At 41.2% G+C, this 27,392-nt stretch overlaps 2 protein-coding genes and 1 non-coding gene across 5 annotated transcripts in view; all 3 read left to right on the top strand.

Moving 5' to 3' along the window:
- The window catches only part of UBN2 (ubinuclein 2), a 53,566-nt gene extending 33,738 nt beyond the window's left edge, over nucleotides 1-19,828 (top strand). For all 3 annotated transcript variants that reach the window (XM_075750788.1, XM_075750796.1, XM_075750807.1), the window contains exons 11-17: nucleotides 773-916; nucleotides 5,658-5,708; nucleotides 7,045-7,087; nucleotides 7,747-9,285; nucleotides 13,189-13,435; nucleotides 14,202-14,291; nucleotides 15,457-19,828. In XM_075750788.1, the coding sequence (XP_075606903.1) occupies nucleotides 773-916; nucleotides 5,658-5,708; nucleotides 7,045-7,087; nucleotides 7,747-9,285; nucleotides 13,189-13,435; nucleotides 14,202-14,291; nucleotides 15,457-15,506 (2,164 nt within the window). In that variant the 3' untranslated portion in view covers nucleotides 15,507-19,828. The remainder of the gene's footprint in view (nucleotides 1-772; nucleotides 917-5,657; nucleotides 5,709-7,044; nucleotides 7,088-7,746; nucleotides 9,286-13,188; nucleotides 13,436-14,201; nucleotides 14,292-15,456) is intronic.
- Nucleotides 19,829-25,182: 5,354 nt separating this feature from the next.
- Nucleotides 25,183-25,255, top strand: TRNAR-CCU (transfer RNA arginine (anticodon CCU)). Its single transcript has one exon. It is a non-coding gene; the product is annotated as a tRNA-Arg (tRNA).
- Nucleotides 25,256-25,777: 522 nt separating this feature from the next.
- On the top strand, nucleotides 25,778-26,497 carry FMC1 (formation of mitochondrial complex V assembly factor 1). The gene is made up of 2 exons (XM_075750851.1): nucleotides 25,778-26,064; nucleotides 26,246-26,497. The coding sequence occupies exons 1-2, from the start codon at nucleotides 25,927-25,929 to the stop codon at nucleotides 26,438-26,440; spliced, it is 333 nt and encodes a 110-aa protein (XP_075606966.1). The 5' UTR covers nucleotides 25,778-25,926; the 3' UTR covers nucleotides 26,441-26,497.
- The last annotated feature ends 895 nt before the right edge of the window (nucleotides 26,498-27,392 follow it).

The raw sequence follows: 27,392 nt of genomic DNA on the forward strand, positions 1-27,392 counted from the left end.
CCTGGCCACTTCATCGGCCGGGGCCCTCAAGACCTGTGGATGCATCTCATCAGGTCCCGTGGCCTTGTGCGCCTTCAGGTTCCTTAGATATTCTCGAACTTGATCTTCTCCTACAGTGGGTGGTTCTGCATTCTCCCAGTCCCTGCCTTCTGTGACCTGGGCAGTGTGGCTCAAGCATTTGCCAGTGAAGACTGAGGCAACAAAGTCATTGAGTACCTCGACCTTCTCCATATCCTGGGTAACCAAGTCACCCATTTCATTCCGGAAGGGACCCACATTTTCCCTCATCCTCCTTTTCTCACTAATGTACCTACAGAAGCTTTTCTTGTTGTCCTTGACATCCCTGCCCAGACTAATTTTTGTCAGGGCTTTGGCTTTCCTAACCTGATCCCTGGCTGCTCGAACAGTTTCTCTGTATTCCTCCTAAGCTACCTGCCCTTGCTTCCACCCTCTGTAGGCTTCCTTTTTTTGTTTGACTTTGCCCAGGAGCTCCTTGTTCATCCATGGGAGCCTCTTGGTGTTTTTGCTTGACTTCCTCTTTGAGCCATACATCCTGTGGGAAATGGAGAAATGAGTGGCAGATCATACTAGTTGTAGTAGCAAACTTGTGCTAGTAGTAAACGTCTAGAAAACGTGATTGGAACTGAGCTCTTCCTACAACTGGCAATGGACAGCAGCTGTATAGCGTCACTGCTTCCATTTCTCAGCCTTTTTCTGCTGAGCTTTGAAAGGATTGTTTCTTTCTATATATTTACTGTGTTTCTTTCTGCAGGTCTCTGTTGTGTAATCTTGTCAAGATCAAACTGGGATGCTATGAGCTAGAGCCAAATAGAAGTCAGTCTGCTGAAGATTACCTCAAAACCTTTATGGAAACAGAAGTGAAACCACTTTGGCCTAAAGGCTGGATGCAGGCAAGGTACGATACCTGCTTTATATATCTATTCATTTTGGTGTGAACTGTTTCTTGGATCTTATTTATTGTCACATATTTGACTCAACTATGTACTATTAATATTAGTTAAAATGTCAAAATATGTCAGTGGAACTAGAATATTTTAGAAGAATGAATGTTTATCAGAAGTTAATTTTCTGTCTTTATTTGCAAGCCTGAGAGCTAAAACCCCACTGTTTTCCTTGGAGAACTATGTGCTTTTGTCATCTGCTGGAGACTGAATTTACTGAAGTTCATAACAGTGCATGATGCTTCATTTGAGGGGGAAGTATGAGGCAGGGGGGTAACTGCTTGGGAAGTTCTTTCTGTGATATGGAAAGTGATAATGATATAGAAAGCAGTTTTGCCTATCCCTTGTAACCTGTCTGATAATGCAGTGTGACATAGATTTTAAAATTATAAGCTAGAATTTCAACACCGGAGTTCACAAAACAGTAAGGTTTGTGCTCTTTATTTCCTGTATGCAATTGGGATGCTCTGTGATGCTGCAGTTAAAAATAGGTCAGTTTCTTAATGAAAACTTACACTTGCTTCCTACTGACTTATTAAGAGGAAACAACCAGGCAAAGGGGAAAAAAATAAAATGAGAGTAATACTTATCATTGTGAAATACAAATTTGACAAAGTTTCAAACACTTTGAAGTGGAAGAAGAGAAGCAAATACAGATGAGATGAGTTCTTTCCTTCTGTAGCACCCATTGCAAAAGACAATTTCCTATCAAATCTCGACCTGACTGTAAAAGCTAAATGATGCAACAATACTAATCAATTTGCTGAAGAATACCTTGATTGTAGATTAGTCAAATCTGTACCAAGCTCTAAAAGTAATTGTACTGAGATATTTCCTAAATAGTCAGTGTAGAAAAAAGGGTGTAATAAGCTGCCTATGAAATAGTAATGAAAGGAACAAATGAAATTTTACACTTCTTAGCATGCAGCTGACTTATTTCTGTTGAAGGATCTAGTTTTGTATACTAAGTATGCTGATGAGTATACCAGTGGGATGTTATGTCTTATGAAAATTTTATTGAAGTAAATGAGGCAAGGAATCCCAGTTTAGTTTAAGACCACATATGCAGATTACTGGTGATAGTGGTGAAAGTAGTCAGGTGGTAGTGTGAGGTCATCCAAGAATACATAGAAGTGAAGCAAGTTAAAACTTTGTATTTGAAAGCCATATAACATATATCTCTCTTGTTTCCATACAGTAAGTGTGCTGAAAAGTCCCATAAGCTTTTAAACTACCTATAAAAGTGGTTTCAACAAAAACCAAAACAAAACCCAAGAGCTACCTGATCATAACTTTCTGTTGACCAGCAAGAGTTCATTTACCAACTGGGCAGTTGTGGTACCATAATAATTTACAAATTGTTCTGTATTTACAGGGGGCTGCTTCCCTGCTTTCTGTTTAGGAAGTGTTGTATTGTAATTTGTAGGCAAACAGTTATGCATAGAAAGAGGAAAAGCAAGTATTTCCTGGAGTCTGACAGTGGTAACTCCTAATACAGCACATGGTGTTACTCATATGCTGGATACTCTCATCTTGTTGGGATGTTAGGGTAGGGATTATCATGCTGAAGGCTTATAATTTTTTACCTTTCTATGTGGCCTTAAGTGAGAAGGAGCTATGTAAACTGGGAAAAAACGTAGGCATTTAATGTTAAAAATAGTCTACTGACTATGTATTTCATAAGGAATTCTTACTAAGCAGAGTAGGTCTATGATACCAGAATTCTGTGGGCTTGGCCCAGAGGAGAAATTGCTTGCTCTTTCAAAGTTAACTGTATTATGTTTGTCATAGCTTAGTATAGAAGCATGAGGTAGGGTGTTGATCATAATCTTAAGTTGCACCTCATTCATTTGTCCATGTGTATCACAGTTATCTTTGTCACGTGAATTTTCTGTGTGTAACTTCCATACTCTGCCCCAGGAGATTGTTTTATTAATATTCATGGATGTAGAGAAACACCTTTTGTCCTAAAGAATCCCAAAGCCTTTACATATAACATAACCCATTTTTCTGACTGGGTTGCATATTAATTCCATGTTTATTTGAAAAAAGCCTGCAACCTAAATATGTGTATGGTCAAAAAAACCCCCAAAACCTAAAAGGAACAGGAAGTCTGTTTTCTTTGATGAAACTCTTGTAATTATCTTTGGAGGTGTTCATGCAAGTAGGCTTGCAGCACATTTCTTTTGTGCAGCTCAAACGGTACACTTGACTTGAAATCACGATCAGAGAGAAACAATCTCATACTGATCTCTGTCATCAACTTTTACATCTAAATATATGTATGCAGTGGAGGGATTCTTCTCCAAGCATGTTCTTGCTTTGGAACATATACTGCACTGTCCTTGCCTTGTACCATATCTTTGACTTCTGTTCGTGTAATAGTTACACTTTTGTCTTGAACCTTTAAGGATGATACTAAAAATTGCTGGTGCCTAGGATTCATTTTGGATTTTCATTCCCAAAAGATTAAGGAATAGACAAAGCACCATGAAGGGAGATGGGGAGGGAAAAATTTTGGAGAAGCTGAGTAGGTCAGAAGGTGGCACATTGAACTTGTAATGAGGAATGTTCCTTTTGCTCCTTGATGTTCTTCATAGGCACTCAGTAGTCTGATGGAAAGCAATGTAATACATTTGGAGGTTAGTATTGTGAAGAAATGGAGTTAAATCCAGTTGGTGGCCGGTCACAAGTGGTCTTCCCCAGGGCTCAGTCTTGGGGCCGGTCTTGTTTGATATCTTTATCAATGATCTGGACGAGGGGATCGAGTGCACCTCAAGTAAATTTGTGGATGACACTAAGTTGAGAGGGAGTGTTGATCTGCTTGAGGGTAGGAAGCCTCTACAGAGGGATCTGGACAGGCTGGATCGATGGGCGGAGGTCAACTGTATGAGGTTTAACAAGGCCAAGTGCTGGGTCCTGCACTTCAGTCACAACAATCCCAGACAACGCTACAGGCTTGGGCAGAGTGGCTGGAAAGCTGTCTGGAGGAAAAGGACCTGGGGGTGCTGGTTGACAGCCAGCTGAATATGATCCAGCAGTGTGCCCAGGTGGCCAAGAAGGCCAACAGCATCCTGGCTTGCATCAGAAATAGTGTGGCCAGCAGGAGTAGGGAAGTGATCGTCCCCATGTACTCGGCTCTGGTGAGGCCGCACCTCAAGTACTGTGTTCGGTTTTGGGCCCCTCAGTACAAAAAGACACTGAGGTGCTGGAGCGTGTCCAGAGAAGGGCAGCAAAGCTGCTGAAGGGTCTGGAGCACAAGTCTTACGAGGAGTGGCTGAGGGAACTGTGGTTGTTTAGCCTGGAGAAGAGGACGCTGAGAGGAGACCTTCTCGTGCTCTACAACCACCTGAAAGGAGGTTGTAGCCTGGTGGGTGTTGGTCTCTTCTCCCAAGCAACAAGCGATAGGACAAGAGGAAACGGCCTCAAATTGCTCCAGGGGAGGGTTAGATTGGATATTAGGAAAAAATTCTTCACTGAAAGGGTGGTCAGACATTGGAACAGGCTCCCCAGAGAGGTGGTGGAATCACCGTCCCTGAAGGTGTTCAAAAAGCGTGTAGACCTGGCACGTTGGGACATGGTCTAGTAGACATGGTGATGTTGGGTTGACGGTTGGACTTGATCCTAGAGGTGTTTTCCAACCTTAAAGATTATATGATTCTATGAAAATATGAAAATTGAGCTGACAGTGGAATCTGAGAAGTAAGGTGTTGGAACTGTAGTGAGAGGATGTCAATGTTTTCTTAACAGATTACATGAGATTTGTGGATACTTTGATTTTTCATAACTATTGCAGCTCTACAGGATGTGTTACCAATTTTGAAAAGCTTCTGTTTAGACAGCTGTTCACGATGTGGTCAGTGTTAGTGTAATGGCAGTGGTGTAGGAAAATCTTGTCTCTTCTAGTTTGCCTACCTGGAAGCAGAGAAGGGGACCAAGTTTTCATTAATCATCTATTTATAGCTGCTTTTGGGTAGCAAGCTGTAGGGATGGGTGCAGGTCATGAATCATATTCTCTTCCCCCTCATCAGCTCAGGAGTTGATCACATCGAAATAAAAGCATGGGAAGTGTTGAGATTTCAGACCCACTCTTGCCATTCATCGGCTCTGAGTAAAATGCATGTGAAAGTCCAGTGTAATTGAAGTCACAGAAGTGGTACACAATGACCTTCACAAAATACTGAAGAAAATTAGAAACAAGCTTGCGTACTGTATTCTGACCTTTTTCCTCTATGCTTTAAAAAAAAGAAATCCACAACAGACTAACCACAAAACCCAAACCTATGGTTGATGTGTGGACATGTAATGTGAAGAGTACACGATAATCCTTAATTTTATATTTAAAATATTTCATTAGCCTTTGAGGAGAGAGAATTCAAAATGTATTGCTTTTGTTCAGCTGAAGGAGGTAATATTCTGTTATGTTGACTTCTCCTTGGCCATTTACTGAGGTATTTTGAATGTAAACTTGAATTATATCCTTTTTAGCATTCTGTTATTTCATTTTAGCCCTCTGTTTAGGGCTGCTGGGAACTACATCACAATAGCAATACAAACAGACTACCTACTAGCCGTTCTTGGAACAGATAATCAAAGGGTTCTTCTGAGAATTTAAGGATGCTTGCATATTTGGTGGTCATATCCTGATTGTCCCTATTGAATCCCCTTATTTTTCTTCTCTTGCCACTCTTTTAGGATGCTTTTTAAAGAAAGCCGAAGTGTTCACAATCACCTCACTTCTGCCCCGTGAGTATAATATTAGCAACTAAACTAAATCTTTAGGTTATTCATACTGTCTCTTCACATCTTCATCCTACCTTTTTTTGGACAGAGGGGAGGAAAGAGATATTTAGGGATTAGTGTGAAGAGACGTACAATGTTTTTTTTTTAATGCTTTAATTTAGACATGTAACTGTAATGTTCTTGTGGCATTATATTTTTAACTCCATTATGAAGTGGCTAGATAACTCAAGAGGATATTCATTCTTGGATTAATGCCGTTTATTCAAAGTATTTCAAAGCACTGTACACTACCTGAATTTTGCTGTGCCGCATATTAAATTGAACTCAGACTGCACTACTTCCTGCTCTTTTTTCCCCCCTCATAAATGTCTCTAACCACAGAAGACTGTGTATCTTAGCAGAATTTTATCTTCTTGCTTCTCAGACAATGCTGTGTCCCTCTCGGGAGCTGCCTGTATTCAGCCAGAATTCAAATAAACAATTATGACTTTGAATAACACCCAAATTGCAACCTTTGTGATAAATATGATTAACATAGGATATTTTTCTATGTAATAACAAAACTGAGTCATGGTCTACCTACAGTGAGGTCTTTTTTTAACCAGGCATATTCGTAGTTGCTTAGAAAAGGAGATCCTCTTGAAGAAATAAAAATGAGAAAAGAGGGTGTGAAATGCTTAACTTCTAAGGCAAAGCTGATGACTAATAATCCTTAATGCTGTCCTCGCTTGCATAGCTGCAGTTGATGCTGTGGTGTTCACTTACACTGCAAAAGAACCTGGCTGCTTGCAACAAACACAAGTTAGATACAATTGTTTCACAGTTGCTAAGCAACAAAACACTTTTTGGGGGGGAAGCAACTGTTTTTGTGGTTTGAAATATGAATGGCAACATGAAGTATACTCCTCAGTGACAAAAACATCAACATAAGGTGAAATTATATAACTGTTATAGGTGACTTCAGTTTAGACAAAGCTCAGCTAAGTAGACAAACTCTTAAGATTGTAAGAGGCTGAGGTAACCTGATATATCAGGAGAGCTATCTTTTACTTTTCCGATTTAGAGAAACTTCAAAATATCAAGTCATCTCAGCAATTCAGTGAATTTTGCATGTAATTTACATAGAGATAAATGGAAAAAAAAAAGGGTTAAAAGTGTGCTTGTTCTCTTCCCCTCCTATATTTTAACCCATTTTCTATTTCAAGGATGTTTTGTTATTAAAGTTGGATTTCAGTAGTCATCCTTCGAGTTTATCAGGATATAATCAGGGTAACAGTTAAAACTAAAATGACTTGCCTTTCTTTTGTCTTCTGATGCGCATGTATCCCCTCTGTTTTAGGGCAAAGAAGAAGGTGATTCTGGCCCCTAAACCCAAAGTGAAGGTAAATGCCGATGTAGATATCTGAATTTTATATGACCATTTGATACGACTTGTTTCTTGCCTCTGATCCAGAAAAATTATGGCAGAAGGGTTCCATCAGGAAATGCTGTGAGAGCTTATTGACTTGATGGTGTATTACTTTAAAGAAAGTAGTACAAAAGGCTTCTGTATAGCTTGGTAACTTCAAGCTATATTAGTTTTTTGAAAATTGACTATGAAGAGGTACTAGTTCCAGTAAAGTTTCACCTTCTTTTGGTGTGCTTTGTGTTTGTTTTCAGCTTGTATTAAATTTGGTAATGCTGGAAAAATGTGTGATTTGGGAGGATAACATAGTAAATCAATAGAGGTTCTCATTAGACATGACTAGGTGTAACAATTTTACCTAGCGATCTGATTTGCTATCCCTGTTCTTTACAGCTTTGATTATTCTTTAACTTTGTGGGGCACTCTTATGTGGAGCAACAGCACTAGGTTTTTAAGTACAAATACTGAATTAGCATGTAGGACTCCAACACCTCAACATCGTAGGTATCTTAATATGAAAATTTCAATAGTAGATCTTCAGTTCATCTGAATTTACAGAGTATTACTCTAAAGAAGACTTTAGGTCTACTCCAGAAAGACTATTAAATCTGTCTTTTCTGAACTCTTCATTCTCAGGACTCCAGTCCAAAGAAAGAACAGAAAACCTGTATGTCTTCAGTCAATTCAAGTTGTGCTACTGTACTGAGTTCCAGCACACCTGTCTGCACCCCAGCCAGCTCTAGCTGCACACCAGCTCCAGAGACGATCTGCTTGGACGACTCACTGGATGAAGACCTCTCTTTCCATCCACCTTCACTGGACTCTATTTCTGATGCTCTGGCAGTTATCAATAATGGTGCCAAGGGATCACCTCTTGGGTCCACCATAGACACACCAACATCCAGACCTCGCCCTGGGCTGAGGGAAGAGAAACTAGCAAGTATTATGAGTAAGTTGCCCCTGGCAACCTCAAAGAAAGTAGAGCCCACTCAAACACCCCATTCATCAAGTCTTATTGCTGGTCACACAGGGCCGGTACCAAAGAAACCCCAGGATCTAGTTCACACTGGTATCTCTTCAGGCCTTATTGCTGGATCTTCAATTCAAAATCCTAAGGTTTCCTTAGAGCCTTTGCCAGCCAAACTACTTCAGCAAGGACTACAGAGGTCAAGTCAGATCCAAGCTGCTTCCTCCTCTTCGCAGACTCATGTTTCTTCCTCTAAGACCCAAGCAGCTATCTCCACCTCCTCTCAAAGAACCAAGGATGGTAATATCTTAGTATCATCTTCAGAGGCTCCAGGTGGTTCTTCCTCAACATCACAAGTGACAAAGGTGCACCAGCATTCAGCTGTACAGCAGAAATATGTATCTCCTTTGCAAGCAACTATTAGTAAATCACAGAGCAATCCAGTGGTGAAATTGAGTAGTAATCCTAAACTGTCTTGCTCATCACCAGTCATCAAGGCTCAAGATAAGTCTGTAGTATATCGCCTGCCTTTGTCTAATCCCTCATCTGGAAGTGGCTCTCAAGTGTCTCACCCACTGGTTTCTCGGACAACATCCAGCACCTCTACCTCTAGTAACTATTTAGCCAAGGCTATGGTGTCACAAGTTTCTTCCCAGGGTTTCAAGCCTCCCTTCTCCATGGCTGCCTCTCCCAAACCTGCTGCCTCTCCCAAGCCCACTGCATCTAAGCCCTCTGTGACACCCAAGCCCAATGCATCGCCTAAATTTTCATCCAAGTCCACCTCATCCCCCAGGCCTGCAACAACACCCAGTTCTTCCAGTTCAAGTGCACTAGTTTCCCAGAGTAGTCACTCCAGCAACAACCCCCTTCATAAACAGACCAGTGGTGTAAATATCAGCAGGCAGTCTCCCACAATGAATTTGCTGCCCTCTAATCGCACCTCAGGCCTTCAGCCTGCAAAGAACCCTCAGGCTTCTTCAAAATTGCCCAACTCTTCTCCTTCTGGAACTGTTGGTAAAAATAATTTGGGTGGAGTTGGAATGAATGTACCTGCCAGCAGAGGCAGTAACCTTAACTCAAGTGGAGCTAGTAGGACTAGTCTGTCTGGGGGAGCAGGAAGTGGAACACAGGGTGCTACTAAACAATTGTCAACTCCACACAGACCATCTTCTGCCTCAGGGTCTCCAGTTGTAGCAGCCAGTGTGCAGGTACGCATCTAATGAGTTTACATTTAAACCTTACACTATTTATCACATTTATTTTGTAAACTTTTTCTTGCAATATCTTGTGTCATAAATTAAATGTTTATACTTTAATAAGCATAAATGTGAATACTGATCAAACTATTTCACACTGGTGAATCGGTATTTCCAGCTGATGTGAAATGCAAGGATCAGTGTGGAACAAATCCTCACTGTAAAATGTTGGTTGGTTTATACTGTGGAACGAAATTCACTTTTTTTTTAAGAGCACTAGAAAAGGTAAGCGTTGTGTGGCCATATTTTAAGGGGATGTGGTATTTTCTTGCGTTATTGGATTTGTGTATTCTTGCATATTTACTTATTTGTAATGATGGTTGTCATATGAAAAGGTATCTTGGTACCTTTGTTGCCAAGCTTCATGATTAACTTGCATAACTAGAGTTGAGTTGCCTGTGGTTTGAGCATAATGCAAGACTTGTATTTAAAATTTACACTTGCAAGGGCTTTTCTTTAGTGTTTGTGATTAAATATGAGTTTTATTTTGTAGTAGTCAAACAGAATGAGACATGTCATTAATATATAAATATCCTAGAAATTGAGAGAGCTTATGCAGAACTTCATCACTGGAGATAAGTAATACAAAACAAATACTTTGAAATACTGTTGTTCTAAAACCCAGGCAAACTTATTATTTGCTTGGAAGACAACCTGCTTTCCTAAGCTGTGTTGTTCTTCTTACTGGGAATGATTTAATTACTAGGATGATTTGAGGTTTTCCCATCTCTTTATTGCTCTCTCTATCCAGAAGTCTTCACTACTGAAGAAAAGCAGTATTGCTGTAAATCAGTGTCTTGGTGTACAGCAAACGGAACAGCTTTGTATTTTTTGGAACAATGTACATAGCTATTGCATGGTAGTGATGTGTACTCAGCTTTTAGCAATGGCTTATAATCTTTTAGCTTGCTATCAATGTTTTCTTAATGCAGCTGAATAACAGGAGGAAGATTTATTTTTACAATACATTTCTGTAGTCTTTCATCCTATTGTACCTTAAATCTCTTACAGTAAATAAGAAATATCTGGCAGGCTCTGACACAGCCTTCTCATTTTGGGTGCTTTGAATGAAAAAAACCGCAACCCCTATGTTGTGTAAGAGCTGTGGAGGTACCACATAGGGTCTAGAGAACAGCTGAGCCAGGTGCAGTGCAATTTGGGTACTCTGGAAGGTACCTGGAAGAGACAAAAAAGGCTACAGTGAATGCACTGGGAACAGAGTTGTTTCTTCCTGGTGTAATCAACAGAATCCAGTGGATATAGTTGCTGTGATGCACAAGAAAATCTGAAATGGATGTGGTAGTGCTTAAAGATGACGGACAAGGGAAATAAGTAATATTGTGTTGGATAATGAGATTAATTCTGGCAAACCTTCCTGTAGTTAAAGGCAAGGGTTTTTTGTTTTTTCTTTAAACACTGATCAGCTGGGGAATGAAATGCATTTTGGCAGACTGATTTTGAAGAGGACTGGAGGGGGTGTAGTGGATAATCAAGTAACATGAGTGCATACCTGTAATACAGTAAAATAAGGTGTGTTGGTATATAGAAGGGGGAAATCAGCTAGAGATACTGAGCAGCATATGGTATCACTAAAATAATTATTGTGACTTTACATGGGGGGTTTTTTTGACACTTCAGAGGTTACTTTGATAACCTAGAAATGGTTCAGAAGAATGGTGCAAAGAAGGTACACCATGGAATAAGGCTGTTGTTACTGTGCAGACTGAGGCTTAGTCAGTGGAGTATCTTCAAGAGAAGATTAGAATCAAATTGCCTTCCACTGAAGGGGAAGAGATTTGTGATAAGAGGGCTTTGTTTAGCCTTAAAGATCTAACGGCAGGCTGCTGAACTTAATCAATTCTAGACTAGTTGTTAGGTACAATGTACTGAGTTAGCTACCCCTCTTAAAACTTTGTTACCCTCCTTTCCATTAAGGGTTTAGGGCTTTAATCCTTGTCTGAGATGCTATTCATTGGTAAGAAGATGAGAATGTTACCTGAGACCATATCCTGGTCTGCTTACATTGAAGATCAGACTAGGTGATATCATGTGGTAATAAAGATGTTCCTAACTAGGAAGTTTCCAAGAAGTGTTTCCTTCCTTTCCTGTTCTGATTGACACAATTATTTACCAGAATATAAGCTTACACCTGCTGTAGCCCCACAGAAATTTTACTGTGGAATACTCTGTTAAATTACATCTTAAGAACACAAAGCTCAAGTAATCTAAACTTCAGCAAGTATTGTGTGACGTCCTTAAAAAGCTCTACCTACTACTAGTACTCTTGAGCAGAATCTGGCTTAGACTTTTAAGGATTTTAGTGACTCAGATGATCAGGATGAACCCTTTTATGAAGTGCTATCATAGGTGAGATAAATAGAAGCATCTGAACTGCAACTCTTTTAGGGCATTCTCTGTAGCTTCTTCCATCACTGAACTTCTCTCCTCCTTTTTGAGAGAGTAAACAAGGTCTTGGCAGAGAACATTACAAAGCTTCTTTCTTTTCACAATTGCAAGAGATTACTGTATGGCTTTTGTTGCACAGTAAAAATTAGAAAGCTGTCATTTTTTTGTACATAGGCTTATTGTGAAATTAGTACTTTTAAAGGCAGAAGAGAATAATCCTGTATGTTGAAGTTTTCAATTTTTTTCTACTTGTGGAATGGAGTATGTCTTAGAAACTGTCACTCCTAAGATGACTGATACAAACACTTGCTAGGAACATCACTTCTGTAGTTGTTTACACTTACAGGGTTATTGTTTTAAAATTTTGTTTTCTCATAAGCAGTAACTAACCTTTCTTCAGCTGCTTTCATTTGAACACCTTAAGACCAAAACTGGTAATAGGAACTTTATCTCTGCTAGGAGTTTTCATCATTTTGCTGTTTCTGTAAGCTGATATTACTGAACTCAAGGAGACTTCATTTTCATTTTAAGCTTATGTGTTGATTAAAATGATTCTAAGTTTTGAGTTTAGTTAAAGGTTACTTGTATAAATGCATAGGTTTGAAGTCCTGTTCAGTCTGAGTCTCTAACTCAAATATCTAAAATGTCTGAGCATGAGTGATTCAAAATGCTTTCTATACTAACTGTTTTGTAGTAGATCATTAGAGAATGGAATGTTAGCATATAAAATCAATATATGCATAGTGAGAGAAAGATTGTTAAACAAGAATGAGCTGCTCTAATGTTAGAGGACTTAGTGGTCTTTGGGAGTTGTTGTAGCTAAAATGTTGTAACTGATCTTGCATTTTTGTTTTTAAAGTACAGTCACTTGTGACATATGTAGAGAGATTATTTTGCTTTGCCTTTTGCTTTGACATGTGCATACAGATCTATACATACATAGGTATGTCTGCATTGTGGTAACCTGACTTCTCTCAAACTGTGGGGCTTCTTATGTATGAGTCTTAATTTTCAAAAATCATTGCTTCTAAGCAACCTCTTTATTTCTAAAGTTAGTGTTCTGTTAAGACCCAGGAGAGAATACTACTGTGCTTCTGAAGAACTTCAGTTCTACATCTGATAATTTCATATTATTAACCTAATAGAAGATGTTGCATTGGAGTCTGACTATAGACCCAGTGCATAATTGGAAAGGAGGTAGAGGAAGTTATCTGCAAGGCTGACAAGAAACCATGAGATATGAACCTTACTGTCATGTCTGAATCTGAGATACGATTGTACTTGCTTAGCAGATAACAGTGAGAAGACCTTCTAGGTGGATAAGTGTATACTTATTAATAGTTTAATACACTTAATAGTGCCACATAACAGAAAATAGTTGATTCTTGTCTCCTTAAAGAATACAACTCAAAGCTTTGAAATCTTTAAGTACTCCTTTTCTTTGTACAGTCAACAGCAGGAGCATCATTACTGGCTAACGCCTCACCTCTGACTCTCATGGCATCACCCCTGTCTGTAACCAGTCAGAACGTGACGTCTGCACCATTAACTCCTTTTGGGATGCTGGGTGGCCTTGTTCCTGTGACTGTGCCCTTCCAGTTTCCCTTGGAGCTGCTTGGCTTTGGGACGGACACAGCTGGAGCGACAACCACCTCGGGATCTACCTCAGCGGCTTTCCACCACAGCCTAACTCAGAGTGAGTGGAATTAGTTATCAGACTGTCCTATAAGGAGGGATGCACCCTGAAAAGGGAAATTAAGAAGGAAAGCGATAAAGTTCTGAGACACACAAATTTGGTTCATGAAAATCCCTACAGGGGAGTAAATGTGACATCTTCACTGGTAAAACTTTGTTTATGTAATTATCCAAATGTTATGAATCACCTTTGATAAGCTTAACTTCATTGTTACATTCACAGTATATACTTTGTTTTGAATATGGTTTTTTGGGTTAACTTTTAATCCCTTACCTTTAGAAAGGAATATAGCTTCAGAGTCTCCAAATGTCACAATACAAATAAGAGACTTAATATGGTGATTTCTCAAAACATCCTTAGCTCAGTAATCTCAGACATCAAACAATTCTTTTATGAGGAAATGTCAGCCAAGATGGCAATTTTTTTTTTTGATGGCTTAAATTCTTTAGGTTTTTAACCTATATCAATTTTTGGTCTTTCTGCCAAAGGAAATGGTACGAAGAGCTGCATCCCAATAGTGAGGCATGGTCCTTGCTTTGACTTTTGATTAACCATGTCTGAATAGGTCTGTTTCTGTTGACTTATTCCAGCCATCATAATGCTATCAGGTATTTATTTTCTGTTGTTGAGATACATCTTCAGAAATCTGCAAATCAGCATGCTACTATAGCTACACTATAAAAATAGAAACTTTCCTATTTCACAAAGGCTGCCTCTGGCCTTAAGATTTGTTTTTCATCTTTGTTGCTCTCCCTTTTTTCCCCAGACTTACTGAAGGGTTTACAGCCAGGTGCTCAGCACGCAGCAACACTGTCTCACTCACCTCTGCCTGCTCACTTGCAGCAAGCTTACACAGGTAAAGATAGTGTATTTTTCTTATTATTTATTTTTAACTTAAAAGTCAGATTTCTGTCCTAGACTGAAATAAAATGTACACCAGAATTGAAATCGGTTTAGAGAAGACACAACACAGGGACAAGCTTGAGTAGCAGCAGACAGTACACATTCTATCATAGCAGTATTTTTGGAACATGAATTTTTTTCTACTTGTCTTCAATGTCAGGAACAAAAAAGTTCAAAAATTTCAACAATACTTTATTGTAGCCGTTCTAGAAAGTCAAGTATACAAATTCAACTAGTGGAGAAAAAAGAAATGCTACTTAATGGACACTAAAATGATTGTTTACAGGCTGCATAAAGCCTCTGTTGGGGAGATTGTTTTTTCCACTCAATTTTAATTTCTACTTTGGAGGAGAAAGTGACCTTCCAGCTAGAAGCTTCTTCATGATTCTTATAAGAGTGTATACATGTGTGAACAGTGTGATGGTTTCCTAATGGAAGATCTGCCTTCCCTGGGAACTTTATCCTTGATAAGAGTTGCATATTTTGAGAGGAGAAGCTTGAAATAGAACATATTTTTCTGTTTATAAGAAAGAGCCAAAACCCTAAAACCATAAAGCTTTAGAAGGTGCAGTTTAGAGTGTACTCCTTTCTTTGCCACCTGTAGGGTTGGGTTTATTTTTTTCCCAGAAGAAGGAATGGGAAGGGTGGCAGTGGCTTGGGGGACAGCGTTCTTCAACATGTTCTCAGCACCAAAAAACTGGGCAGTGTTGCTCTAAGAGGCTGTGAAAACAAACCAATTGGCTGTATTTGGTACAACAGTAAACTTTTGTCACAGTGAGTGCCATGAGTTGAATACTAAAAATGCTTTATTAAAGTGTAAAGGCTTCTAAAGAAAGGCTTGATTTTTTTGGAAATTTTTTCAATATCCCAAGCTGCAACCTAATCTTTAGAAAGATGGTATCTTTTTGGTATGAAGCCTGATATCTCAGGTTTCAACAGTGCTATTTCTAATAAGTGAACTACAGAGAAGATGCAGTGTTTTCCACTCTATAAAGACAATGTACTTTTTAGTGATGCTAAAGCTGAATGTGCCAAATTCCTGTCTCTCTTGCTGCGAGTTATAAAAATAAAAGTTCACTCATGCTTCTATTCTTTCTTTTCCTGTCTCTAAACTACAGATGGAGGCCAAAGCAAAGGGGACACTAAGTTACAGCGGAAAAACCAGTGACTTCTGGACAAGCAAGGGAGCTGAAGCAGTTCTGGTTGGCTGACAGAATCTGCCCAGTTGGGAAAGTGCTTATTGTCACAGGGCTGCTGTTTCTGTCGATGTTTACATATTCTGATCCCAAGCACTGTGGTGAGAGGAAGAAGAAAAAGAAAACAATACTTGATCAAAGAGAGAAGGAAAAGGAGGACCGGTCCTCCTGGTCATGCAGACTGGTCATAGTTTGATCTTGCCTAAAGAAACAAGCTTTTTTATCTGCTCTGATTGGCTTTTAAAAAAATTGATCGTCAAACCCACAGCAGCACAAACATTGTTTTTTTTCTGGGTGATGTCCAATGAAGAGTTGAAAGCGTGAGAGCAGCTAGAATAGGTTTCTCCATCCATTGTTTAAGGTGGAATCATCCTCTTCATTAGTGCCCAAAGTGCCCAGTATAAGATTATGTGTAGGTCCTGAGTGTACTATATGGTTGTGGACCAAAGGTTATGTAGAGTAGAGGTGGTGCTGGGATACTTAGCATTATTAAACCCTTACACAAATGCAGTTTCTGATATGGGCATTTTTCCAGCTTTACAAGGCTGTTTGGCTTTAGGGAGCCTACAGATTTATGCAGTCTCATTAGAGAGTTGTCTTCAAAAACAGGTCTCCTGGTACATTGAGATGAGAGACAGACTACTGGGAAATCCCATGCTCCTTGTTTGATTTTATTTTTTTTAAATATAAAGATTCATATTTAAGGCAGGAAGGGGATGGAAATCTTGCCATTTACATGAAAAGGAAACCCACATTTTATTGGTCAGACTAGCATTTCTTTCCCCCTTTTTTAAAGGCACACTGATTTTTCAGTCCTTCCATTTGTTAAACTTTCTTTTCCTTTGCCTTGTGTTTATCTGCCACAGAAATCAAGTAATGCTCTATTCATGTCTTTTTATAAAACACAACCAGTTCTTTATTTACTCCTTACTTAGACCTTCCTCGTCTTTCACCTAACTCCTCCCAAAAGTTGTGCATTATACTGATTTGCTAGTTAAAGCCGATTGTGACCTGTTCCAGAGCCAGGTTAATACTGCTTCAGGCATTAGCCAAAGAGGAGTCGTTCAAAAGCGACCAGAGGTGCCTTCTCTTCTAGGGGCTGAATGGGTTGTCTCCAGCATTTCCAGCCCCTGCTGGCCTGGGGTGTTCCAGACCTGAACTCTTCCTTACATGGTAGCACAAGACTGCAAAGCTGGCTTTTTTTTTTTAAGGGGTTTTGGATAGCAATACATCCACTGGTTCATTTGTAAGGTTAGGAAGTACCCAGCACACATTGCACTTTCAACACTAGGACAGAACTTTGCTGTTGAGTCCCTTGCGCTGTCAGATAAAAGGTGAGAATGGCAGAAACTGAAATAAATCAGAGGGGAAAGGAGCAAATAAAATAGCATGATGCCCTTCTTCAACCCCGAAGCATTCCTTTGATCAGAGATGCTGAAATTCCTAGTAGCTAGTCTTTCCAGTAGTTTGATTTGAGATTGAACCAGTGTCTATTGGTTGTCTCACACCTTCCAGAGAGACTTTGACCCATGGGAAATAAATCGTCAATGTTTTTTGCTAGATTAACTTATAGCTTTCAGGTTTCTTTTACATGTGATTTATTTTTCTTAGACCAGACAACAATTTCTTTTCTATTTAGAGCTCATTTTAATTTTATATAAATATATATACATGAATTAATATATATTGTGTATTTAGTATAAAAATGTTGGGTTGAGCTCAGCAATAAACGTTTTTGCACAACACTTCTGTGAAAGACAGATTGAATTAAAATAAGATGCATTAATTCGTTAATTTCAGTCCACAGCATCTGCCAATTAAATGCTTTTTAGCTAGTGCTAATGTTTTATATGTGCTGTGTTGATTAGCTAAGCCTGCATCTCCATCACCAAGGTTATTTAGAGTTGCAGCATACAGCTACATAGATTCTGGTATTCTTAATCCTGTGCAAATTCTGTCAAAATACCATAAACTATTTAGAATGCAAGCTTAATCTGATTTTTTGTTTTCCTCTTTTCTCCAGGAAGGGTTGAAGGAAGACAACTTTTGTTTTTTTGAGGCCTAACAGTTCTGGCAGGATGCTAATTCTCTGAACTGTGTCAAACCTGATAGTTTTTTTTAACAATGCAGGTAGCTAAGGGAGTTGCAGCAGTGAGCCATCAGGCAGCAATATACTTAAAAGACCCTGTCCTAAGAGTTCTACCTCTTCTGTGTTTTCCTCATCAAGGCATCTCATTCAAATTGCCATCTTTTGTCTTCATACCTAATGAAATTTTACATTGGGAGACTTGTAGCCCTTTATAACTACAGCACAAATTTCCTTTCAACATTCCTTTCTTCCTGGAAGTATGCCTCATCTTCAGTTGAGTATCCTCTCAAATCTTAAGGAGGGTAGGAGTAGTCCTGTTTGTGGCCTATGGAGCTTCTCAGTCTTGGGAAACAAGTAAACTAATACTGTGGAAATAGGTGGTAGGATGATGAGAGTAAAGATGACCATACATTGTTTGTGAAGCCAGCCCCCCCCCAAGGGCTGAATGTTTTCAGTCATTATGCTCCTGAGCTTCTTGGAAAATCAGCAACATGGCGATGAAGGGGTCTGCATTCCCTTTTCCCTATTCTCCCTGGTTACACCTACCAAGGCCAAATCAAAGGAAATAGCATGGCTCCCAGAGACCTTTGCAGGTGGCATAAACGGGATGCAGAAGGGAAAGGTTCCTGCAACGTCCAAATGCAAAATTAGCTTAATGTTTTACTATTTTCTGCACAGCAGCTCTTCTAAAGACATTTCCTCCCAACTTTTTACTGCTTTTTAAGGGCCTTTGTTAATAAATAAACTGTAGTTGTACATACTAAACCCTCAGTATTCACAAGCAATAAGAAAGCCAAGTAGAGCTGTCTTTTCCAGGCAGCAGGGCTGAACTTGGTTTGGGGACTGTATATGAGCTAACATGTCAAGCTCACTGAAAGCCCCAAACAAATGCAAGCAATAATTTCAAACACAGGTTTTAGATGTTAAAACCGTCTGGGTAATATTTTCTGCTACATGATCCAAAGTCCCAAAAGTCGTGGTAGCTATTTTAAATCCTTTCAAGACACTTGCAAAGAAAGAAGGCAGGCTAGATGAAAAACAGGCTGCAAAGTTTCCTGATACCTTGGACTATAACTGCAGTGTTCTCCCACTCCAAGATGCAAATGGCCTACATCACTTTGTCCAGCCTTCTCTGTTGATTTGAGATACATGACTAATACCGATCAACTAAGTCACAAGTGTGGATGCTGTGGGTTTCACATCTGTTTTCTGCTAATCAGAAGTAACTTTTAATTACCTGGGTTCTGTGTCTTGTTTGAATCCAATCCAAGTTGTCTGATGCACAGATTTGGGGGTGGGACAGGTGCCAAGAGCCTGTTTCTTTCCTGCAGTCCCATCACCTGACCCTTCCTCCACACTCCTTCTCCACTTGGTGCAAGACCCTTGAGGACATGAAAACAGAGAAATCCTGCAACTCTCCCAAGCTGCCATCAGTTGTGTGAACCATTAACCCTCTGGGAGTCATCTTGGACTCCAACTAACTTTATCACATTTGCTGCTACATTCGTAAAATGAACTTTTGGCTGTATTTATTAGCAAATTTTAATCTAGTTTACAGTTTGTTTGGTTTTCTTTTGAGTAGTTTTTGCCCACAGATGGATTAGAAGTGTTGGGGTGTTTGGGTTGTTTTGGTTTTGGTTTTTTTGAGTGAATTGTTGAAGGCACAGTGGTCCCTCTTCTGCTTTTATTTTGGATTTTTTTTGAAGACAGCATTGCAGGGGAAGCCTGCGGCCAAGCTGAGCTGTGGAGGCTTCCTCCCACACCTGACTTTCATCTTTTGCTGAATTGGGGGGGAGGGGGGGGGGATGACTAAAGGGACACTTGCTTTTTGTTTGGGTTTGGTTTTTTTCTTCCATAAAATGAACCAGAAGGTGAAAGCAGTAGGTAAATGACTGATTAATTAACACTTTATGCAATTTTAATTTTATAGAAATTAAAAAAAGGTTGGTAGATTTTGATTGGTCCTAGCTCTGGTGAAATGGCTGTTACCCTCCATGACTTACTTGATTCAGGCCTTTGTCCTTTGTTTAAGTGCCTTTTTTTTAATTTTATTTCCCTACCCTCTTTAAACTGTTCTCAGAGATCCTGAAGTGCTGGAAGGCATTTTGGAGGAAAATCTTGAGCTTGCCAAGATGGCTTTATGCTGTTATACTATTTTTTTCCCTTTTGTAAAGAAAAAAAAAGTGTGTAATGTGTGTAACTTCATAGCTGCTGTACCATGGTGTTGGTTCTGTGTGCTTGTGCTTTCTTTCTCTCTCACACTCAAACATAAGCGCGCACACACATATACAGCAATATTCCTGAGAATCCTGTTCATCCTACATTCTGCTGGCTCTGTTAAACACTTAAAGGTGAATGTTTGTGCAAAGATGGCAGTACAATAAAAGAGTGTGTGTGTGAGTGTGCGTAAATGTGCATGAGAGAAAGGAAGTGGCTAATGGGAATGAAACTTCTTGCATTTTTCTCTGAAGGTTTTAAATTTAGATCTTAATTAGGTCATGAGTAAAATATTATGGGCCCTGTCTGGCAACCTCATTAAATACTGGACCACGTAACACAATTACTGAGTCTGAGGCAAAGATGCGTGGCTGACAAGCCTAAGGAGGTGGGAGTGGAAAGAAGGTTAAAACAGCAGCTTGCACCAAGTTTGAGTTGAGATGAATTGCAAGGAATCTTGTGTGCAGCTAGTCACATCTGCTTGACACCCATTGTTGCAAGGATTCTCACTTTTACCAAAGTTTTCACTTTCTACTGTACATCATATGTAAGAAGGAATTTGGTAAAACCTGCAAGAGTGCAGCTGCTAATTGAAGTTAAGCCTGGCTACGCTTCACATGCTGCCTAAATCATTCACCATGGAAGTACTTTTTCTAGTTGTACTTTTATTGAGATTTCATTAATGGTTTGTTCTCTTAATATAATGAAGAGTAAGTTCATGTGTTATTAGCTGCAAGTGAACCCTCATAATAGTCTTTGTGCTTGTTTCCTTGTTCTCTTGACAAAATTAGCAAGCTGCAATAGATAATCTAGTGATTTTAACAATTTTGTGCTGAGGATATATCTAATTTATGATTATTATAAACATGCATACCTGAAATTAGCAATTCACTTGTTGACCAAGTGCTAAACTTCAGGTAACGTATATACTCATCCCTAGGCTCTGCTAGTTCTGTGATGTGCTGCCCCTGGGGAAGATGTACTTCTGAGTTGCAATACGAGAAGGAAGCATTTACCTTCTCTTTTTCCAGAAACCAGGATGGGAATGGAATGAAGAGTCTTTCATAGTTAAGTGGAGAGCCCATCTAGAGAGCAGAAAAGATCTCAAATACAACATGTTCTGTGGCAGAGAATAGCCTAACCGCTATTTCAATTCTTGGCTTGGCTTCACGCATTTGAGTGAACCTGTTTATGTAAACTAGGCCATAGGCGGATTTCTTGTACCCATCTAATGGTGCCAGTCAAAGATGGGACTATCTCTGGTAGCTCAGCCAGTTGGCGTGACAGTGAGGGTGCTTCTTCATCTGCCTTAGGTGCATCAGTGAAGTTACTTTGGAGTTTTGCCCCATCCACCTGTGGCAGAGCTGATCTGGCTCTTCTGTGACTGTTTAATTCTTTTTTGGGCACACATACTCTTCATACTAGGCTGAGCTGTGAGATGGGGAATCTGCATCTGGTGATGATGGTTGACTGTTGCAGTCTTTTTTTTTTTTAACAAATGCAGCTGTTGTGAAAAATCTGTGTCTGTCTACTGCTTAAGAAATCACTGCCAAAATAAGGAGCCAGAAGTATGCTTACTGGGCCACTGGAAAGATAACCGCTGTGTAGGGGAATGCCTTGTTTGTGGAAACTTCTGGTGTGGCTTCATCATCCTTTTTTCTATGACCCGGTGATCCCTTGCTGCTGTAATAGCCTTTTGGGGCCATAGAAAGCCCTGCTGCTGCTATGAGTTATGCTGAGAGATCAGCATGGCCTGGAACTGGCCCAAAACTGGGGAAGTACAAAGATTCCCTACAGCTGTTTTTGCACACTCCTCATAAATAAAACTGTGCTAATCTTGTCAGTAGTCAAGGAGATAGGTCTGTATTTTGTAGCCATTTTTGACAGCTATAATTCTACAGAGCAACTGGGGGGGGGGGGGAATGTTTTGTATCTAGAAGTGAATTTCAGTCTCTTCCCTTGCTGTCATCTCCTGCTTAAATAATAACCATTAACTAGTAAGATTTTTTTTTTATGGTGAAGTAATCCAAAGCAAGCAGTGTACACTGACTCCTGTCATGCTCAATGCTAAGGGTGGGGTTTGGTTTTGTTTTTCCCAGCAGTGTGTGCAGATTATTTTATCAACTGATAGTTACCTTTGTTACTGTCCAGTACCAAGACAAAAAGCAGGGGAGAGAATCAACCAAAACCAGTTGGGAGATACCACCATTGTAGGCCAAACCCAGTAGCTGCTGAGGCAGCCAGAGCTTCTTTGAGACTTACCAGATTTCACCAGTGGAGTGGGGACTGGGGGAAGAAACTTTCCTGCATTCTCAGCTTTTTTCCAGATAAGGCCTTAGTTTGATTAGTAGTCACTAATACCAACTATGCAGATGAGTATTCTTTACGTGTTTCAGTGTTACATGCATTCCTTCCCCCAGCTACCCCTGTTAACACATGTTGAAGTTTTACCCAAAGAAAATGGAATATTTTTTGAATGTCTGTACCGCAGAACTTTTTGCTAACGTGAAGAAAGAAATTTGTATTTTAAAAAAGAAACCCTTTCACTGGTGCAATACCTAGTGTCAAGTGTCATGAAGTTGCTTCGAGGAGGAAGCTAAAATCACTTCTTGTGACAGGTTTCAGTCTGAGAGTTTTTAGAATATTCAGCTCTCAAAATTGGTTTAAGAAGCCACAGCAATGTTGTTTTTTAATGTACAGATCGGATTTGGGGAGAAACTAATGAGACATCCTGGATTTTCTTCCAGTATCAGAAGTGAATTAATTCAATGTCTCGCTTAAATGAAGTTCCTTCTAAACAAGTATCAGCTACACAGTAGCTGGATCTTTAAATAAAAGCTATATCACAATCCCCAGGTATTTCTCACTGATCTTCTAGTCTTGTTGTATGTAACTACAAATAACGATTTAGCTCAGAGATGAGAACTGTAGTGTGTGTTTTATTGCCGGTGATTCCATCATGTAGCAATTAGTACCATGTTCTTGCATAGTTCTCAAGATCCATACTGGAAATAGATGGATAAACTTTATTTTTGGACTACTGTTTAAAAAGAAATATAAAATTAACTACTACTTTCTACCCCCCAAAATCAGCAGCATTATATTTTAGCAGTTAAACTAGTACCCTTATGTGATCTGTCTCTTGTAGTCTTCTTTTTACTGGGGGTTAGAAGCATTCCACAAGTAATCCTTAAAATGTTGGTCTTTTCTAGCTTAAAGTCAGGTGCTTATAATAAAAGAGCATCTGTGATGATAATTTCTGATGATACAAAAGCACTATGTTCAGAATATTGGGGAAAAACAAACAAACAGGTGTGGGTGAAAGTCCCTTTAGTTCACCTGATAAAGAGGCTCAGTCAAGCCCAGAGCTTCCAAATACCTGCCTGCACAGCTAATGGTGGTGGGGATCATCCCCTCGACAGAGGTTTGGCCTCAGTATCCTTTGTTTGGGATCACTTTTAGTGTATATATATTTATATAGCAAGTTTGGGTATAGCCAGCTCAATTACACCTGACTTGCTGTGGATCCCCAAGACAATGAAAGGCTGAGAAACAGATGGACGAAGTGTTTTCCTGCCTTTTACCAGGTAGCTCAGAACAAACAGCCGGGCGAGCGTTCTGTTATAATCGAATGTTAAATCACAGCTAGAATTCTGCATTCCTCAGTTTCAAACAAAGGAATGCACAGCTACTACAAGATGGCAAACCTGTTTGAGTTGGTGATTCCTGTGATGCTTTACTCAGTCCAGCATGAATTTGTACAAGGTCACCTTCCTCCTTTTAATCCTCACGTATTTCGGATCATAGGGCTTAGTGATGGAGAGAGGATCCCAACAGCCATGTGCTTACCTGATGAGTGCTCCAGAGAAACTCCCCTGTGAAATGCTCCCCTCTTGTGACAACAAGCCAGAACAACCAAACGCAGCTACATTTGGGTGATTAGCACCACTTTAATTTGGGTTTTTAGGGAGGTGTGTTCCAATAACTTCAAGGGATACTGTGTTTTAAATGTGTGATGTCTTTCCTCTCTCCTTATAAAACTGGACCTGAACGCAAGTTTTGAGTTGGTTTTGTTTTTTGGGTTTTTTTTGTAATAATCTCAGGACCTGAAAGATTGTAGCATTTAGTGTGTCTTAAAAATGATGTACTGTACCAGCCATGGATTTTGTAAATACACCTGTCTCCCTTTTTTGTATTTTAATTTTTTAAAAGTGTGTAAGGCTCTTTGCCAGAGGAACAGGTGCCTGCTTAATTTCCATCCTGAAGTGGGGAAAGGAAGAAGCTGCTGCCACAAAAGCCTGCATCAGTTCCCGATGTGTATATATTGTTCTGGTCAGTTTAATGGCTGTTAGTCTTTCATTAGTTGGGAAGCCGGTTTGTTCCCCTGTGTGTTCCCAGTTGTGGCTAGCAGAGCCCTATCAGGGAGACTAATTTTAACTCTCTTCTGCGTGACTACTTGATGTTTTCACTCCTTCCAGGTTCTCAGGTTTGCTATCCCTGAGAAGTCTGATGTTTTCAGTGGTCAGGAATATTTGCCCTCTGCAAGAATAGCTGGAGAGCATTTCTCACTTTATCTAAACACAGTAACAGGGTTTGTATCACACAAACCTTGTGGATGATGCAGTCTCCACCTCTTCCAAGAGGGACTTGCCCTTTTCTGCTTTCCTGAAAGGAGTGCAAAGTTATATATATATATATATATATTTTTTTTTTGGCAGCAGACTTTGCTCTGGGATCCAACCTTGCCGGCAGACCCTTGTTCTGCAGTAGGAGCCTTACGCAATTCAGTGTAGCTGTTCCCTGTCCCTAACTGCGACAGGCTTTTTCATGAGTGTACTTTTCTTTTTTTGTCATGTGTCTGTGCTGTATTAAATAAAGAGGAATGTACATATTAGCCCTGTCTCTTGTGATTTCTTACAAAAAATCAAGATGTAAAACGGTTTCACTTGAAAGGTTGCTTAGGGCTTTTTTTTTTTTTAAAGTATTTGGGGTTGTGAGGGTTTGGGGAGGGGGGGAAGCTATAGCTTTCTTCACTCAAGGCAATCATATAGACAAGGGAAATACTATAGTTTTAAAACTATCGGAGGATTAGTACAAGAAAGGAGCCCTTCCCTCTTGGGGTGCGCTATTTCAAGGCAAAGTCTGACATGCCGGCCTGATGTAGGAGCTGAAAGAAGCCAATGCCACGCGCTCCCAGGGGGCCACGCGGCAGGCGCCTTCCGGTCCTCCAGCCGCGCGCGGGGAGGGTGCTGCCCAGTCAGCAGCCGTCAAGTGTTTCCATAAAAGGAAGGTGGGCGGGGACAGGAGAGAAGTACCTACAGAGAAAAGCTTCTCCCACGGCAGCCCCAGTGGCCTAATGGATAAGGCATTGGCCTCCTAAGCCAGGGATTGTGGGTTCGAGTCCCATCTGGGGTGGGCGGTTTTTTTTTTCCCCCACACTGTCCGGCTGAAGTGGGACGGCTGTACCCCGCAGGAGCTCCGCAACTCTCAAACTGCACTGGCTTTCCACAGCGCCGGCCGCGGGCTGCCGAGGGGCTGCGTCTCCTGGGGTTTCTGAGCACCCACCATGGGTTCTAACAAGCTCTATTTCGTTTTAAGACCGGTGACTTCAGAAACACGCGTGGGCTGGCAGGGGCCAAGGCCCCACTCGTCTTCCCCCAGTGAGATGTGCCCCTCGGGTGCCTCCCGGTGATCCCGCTCCGGTACCTTCGGCCGGCACGAACAGCCCACGCGCGCCGCACACAGGCCGGCGGCGGGTCCCTCTTCCCTCAACCCAACGGCCTAGCGCGAGGGGGAGGCGGGGACACGCACGAGCCTCGGCACGGCCTCGCCTCGACGCTCGACCTTCGGCACTTGACCTCCACTGATTGCGGGGGGAGGTAGGAGAAAGCGATCGCTCGACTCGGCGCTCGATAGCTCGCGCTGGCGGGGCCGTGCCTTGAGGGGTCGCGCGCAGCCTCGCCTCCTCCGCGCCGGCCGGCCGAGGGCGCGTGTGGGTGAATCCTGCGCGCGCCGGCCGCTTCCTTATTGGCCGCCGCAACGAGGCGACGGCGCTCGATTGGTCGGCGGGCGGGGAGGGGCGGAAGATGGCGGCGCTGGGCTCTCCGCTGCGGACCTTACGCGGGCTCCTGCGGGAGCTCCGTTACGCCAGCGGCCGAGCGGGCCGCCCCTACCGTGACACGCCCGCCTACCAGCACATCGTCGCGGCCTTCCGCGCCCACCGGGTACGCGCGGGCTCCCCCGCACCCTCCCCTGCCTCCTACCTCCCCCCCCCACACACACACACACCCCCCCGGGGAGGTGAAGTGGGGGCACCCCTGCCTGCGGCCGCGCAGCCCAGCGCGGGGGAGCCGTTGGCCCCGGGGAGAGGTGAAATCCCCGGACCTTGTCCCCTCTTCTCGGCAGGTCACCAGCGAGAAGCTGTGCCGGGCCCAGCAGGAGCTGCACTTCCAGGCAGCCACCTACCTCTGCCTGCTCCGCAGTGTCCGGGAGCACACGGCCCTTCACCAGGAGTACCACGGCAAGGGCGAGCGCTCGCCTGAGGAGGTCGCCGGCCTAGTGGGCTTCAGGTTGCCTCAGCAGCCAGGAGGGAAGGGTTAAGATGATTCTGCTGTGTTACCTATTTATTCCTGAATAAATACCCTGGAATTATCGAAACGGGCTGGGTTTTCCCCTTCGATCCGAATGTGTGGTATGACAGGCAGCCTCCCTGGAATGAGAGGAAGGTGGTTTGTAGTGGAGAAACATGTCAGCCTTCACTGCTAAACTGTTTGTCTAAGGAGCTGCAAGGGTTGTTGGTTCCCCCCTCAAAGTCTGTAGGTAAGAGAATTTGCCTGTTTGCTGCAGGATTTTCCAGCCACGTTCTCTGTGAAATTTTGTACTCTCCCAAGAGCGAAGGCCCTTTCTTTGGAACATTAGTGGATTCTGACGAACACTGCAGCAGCACAAACCTTTCATCTTGAAGATTTTTTTTTTTCTCATGGCAGTGAGCTAGTGGTAACAATTCAAAGAGACAAATACTACTTAATGAATTATGTGTTTCTTAGTGTCTCTGAGCGGTTGACCCTACAACCATAGGCTTCCTATGCTCTTCTTATACACTGTGAATCTCAGAAAGACTTCAGTGAACTGATTATTGCCAGTTACACCAGATACACAAGTCAGGCTGTTGTTTTCTTGCTTGTCTTGCAATCTGGAACAGCAAGTTTCTTTTTATAAGAAAATAAGTACTGGCTTGAATTGTTGCTGCCCTCTTCTCAGAAGAGGGTTGAATTATATGCAAGAAATCTGTAAAAAGGATCACTTATAATGGCTAAAAATGTGAGGCTTGTTTATTTGGGGGAGGAGCTATAAGCAAAGCACTCTTAACAGTGCTTGGGGTTTGTTTTTGTTTTTTTACTATCAGGGAAAACAAAGTATTATGTCAGAAAAGCATTGGAAATAGAATTACTTTGTCTAAATCTTTATGTTCACCTTCCCCTGTATTTAAAACCTTGGAATAGTTAAATCCCCAAAGTATAGTGGATAGGCACAATAGATCCTTAAAACTGGG

Source organism: Balearica regulorum, chromosome 1 (assembly GCF_011004875.1).
Source record: "Balearica regulorum gibbericeps isolate bBalReg1 chromosome 1, bBalReg1.pri, whole genome shotgun sequence".
In the NCBI taxonomy this organism is placed as follows: Eukaryota; Metazoa; Chordata; class Aves; order Gruiformes; family Gruidae; genus Balearica; species Balearica regulorum.

What these genes read in the sequence shown, in the direction of transcription:
- FMC1 (XM_075750851.1), top strand. Translation starts at nt 25,927, where the DNA reads ATGGCGGCGCTGGGCTCTCCGCTGCGGACCTTACGCGGGCTCCTGCGG. An exon ending in CGGCCTTCCGCGCCCACCGG is followed by an intron (nt 26,065 to 26,245) that starts GTACGCGCGGGC and finishes TCTTCTCGGCAG; the next exon opens with GTCACCAGCGAGAAGCTGTG.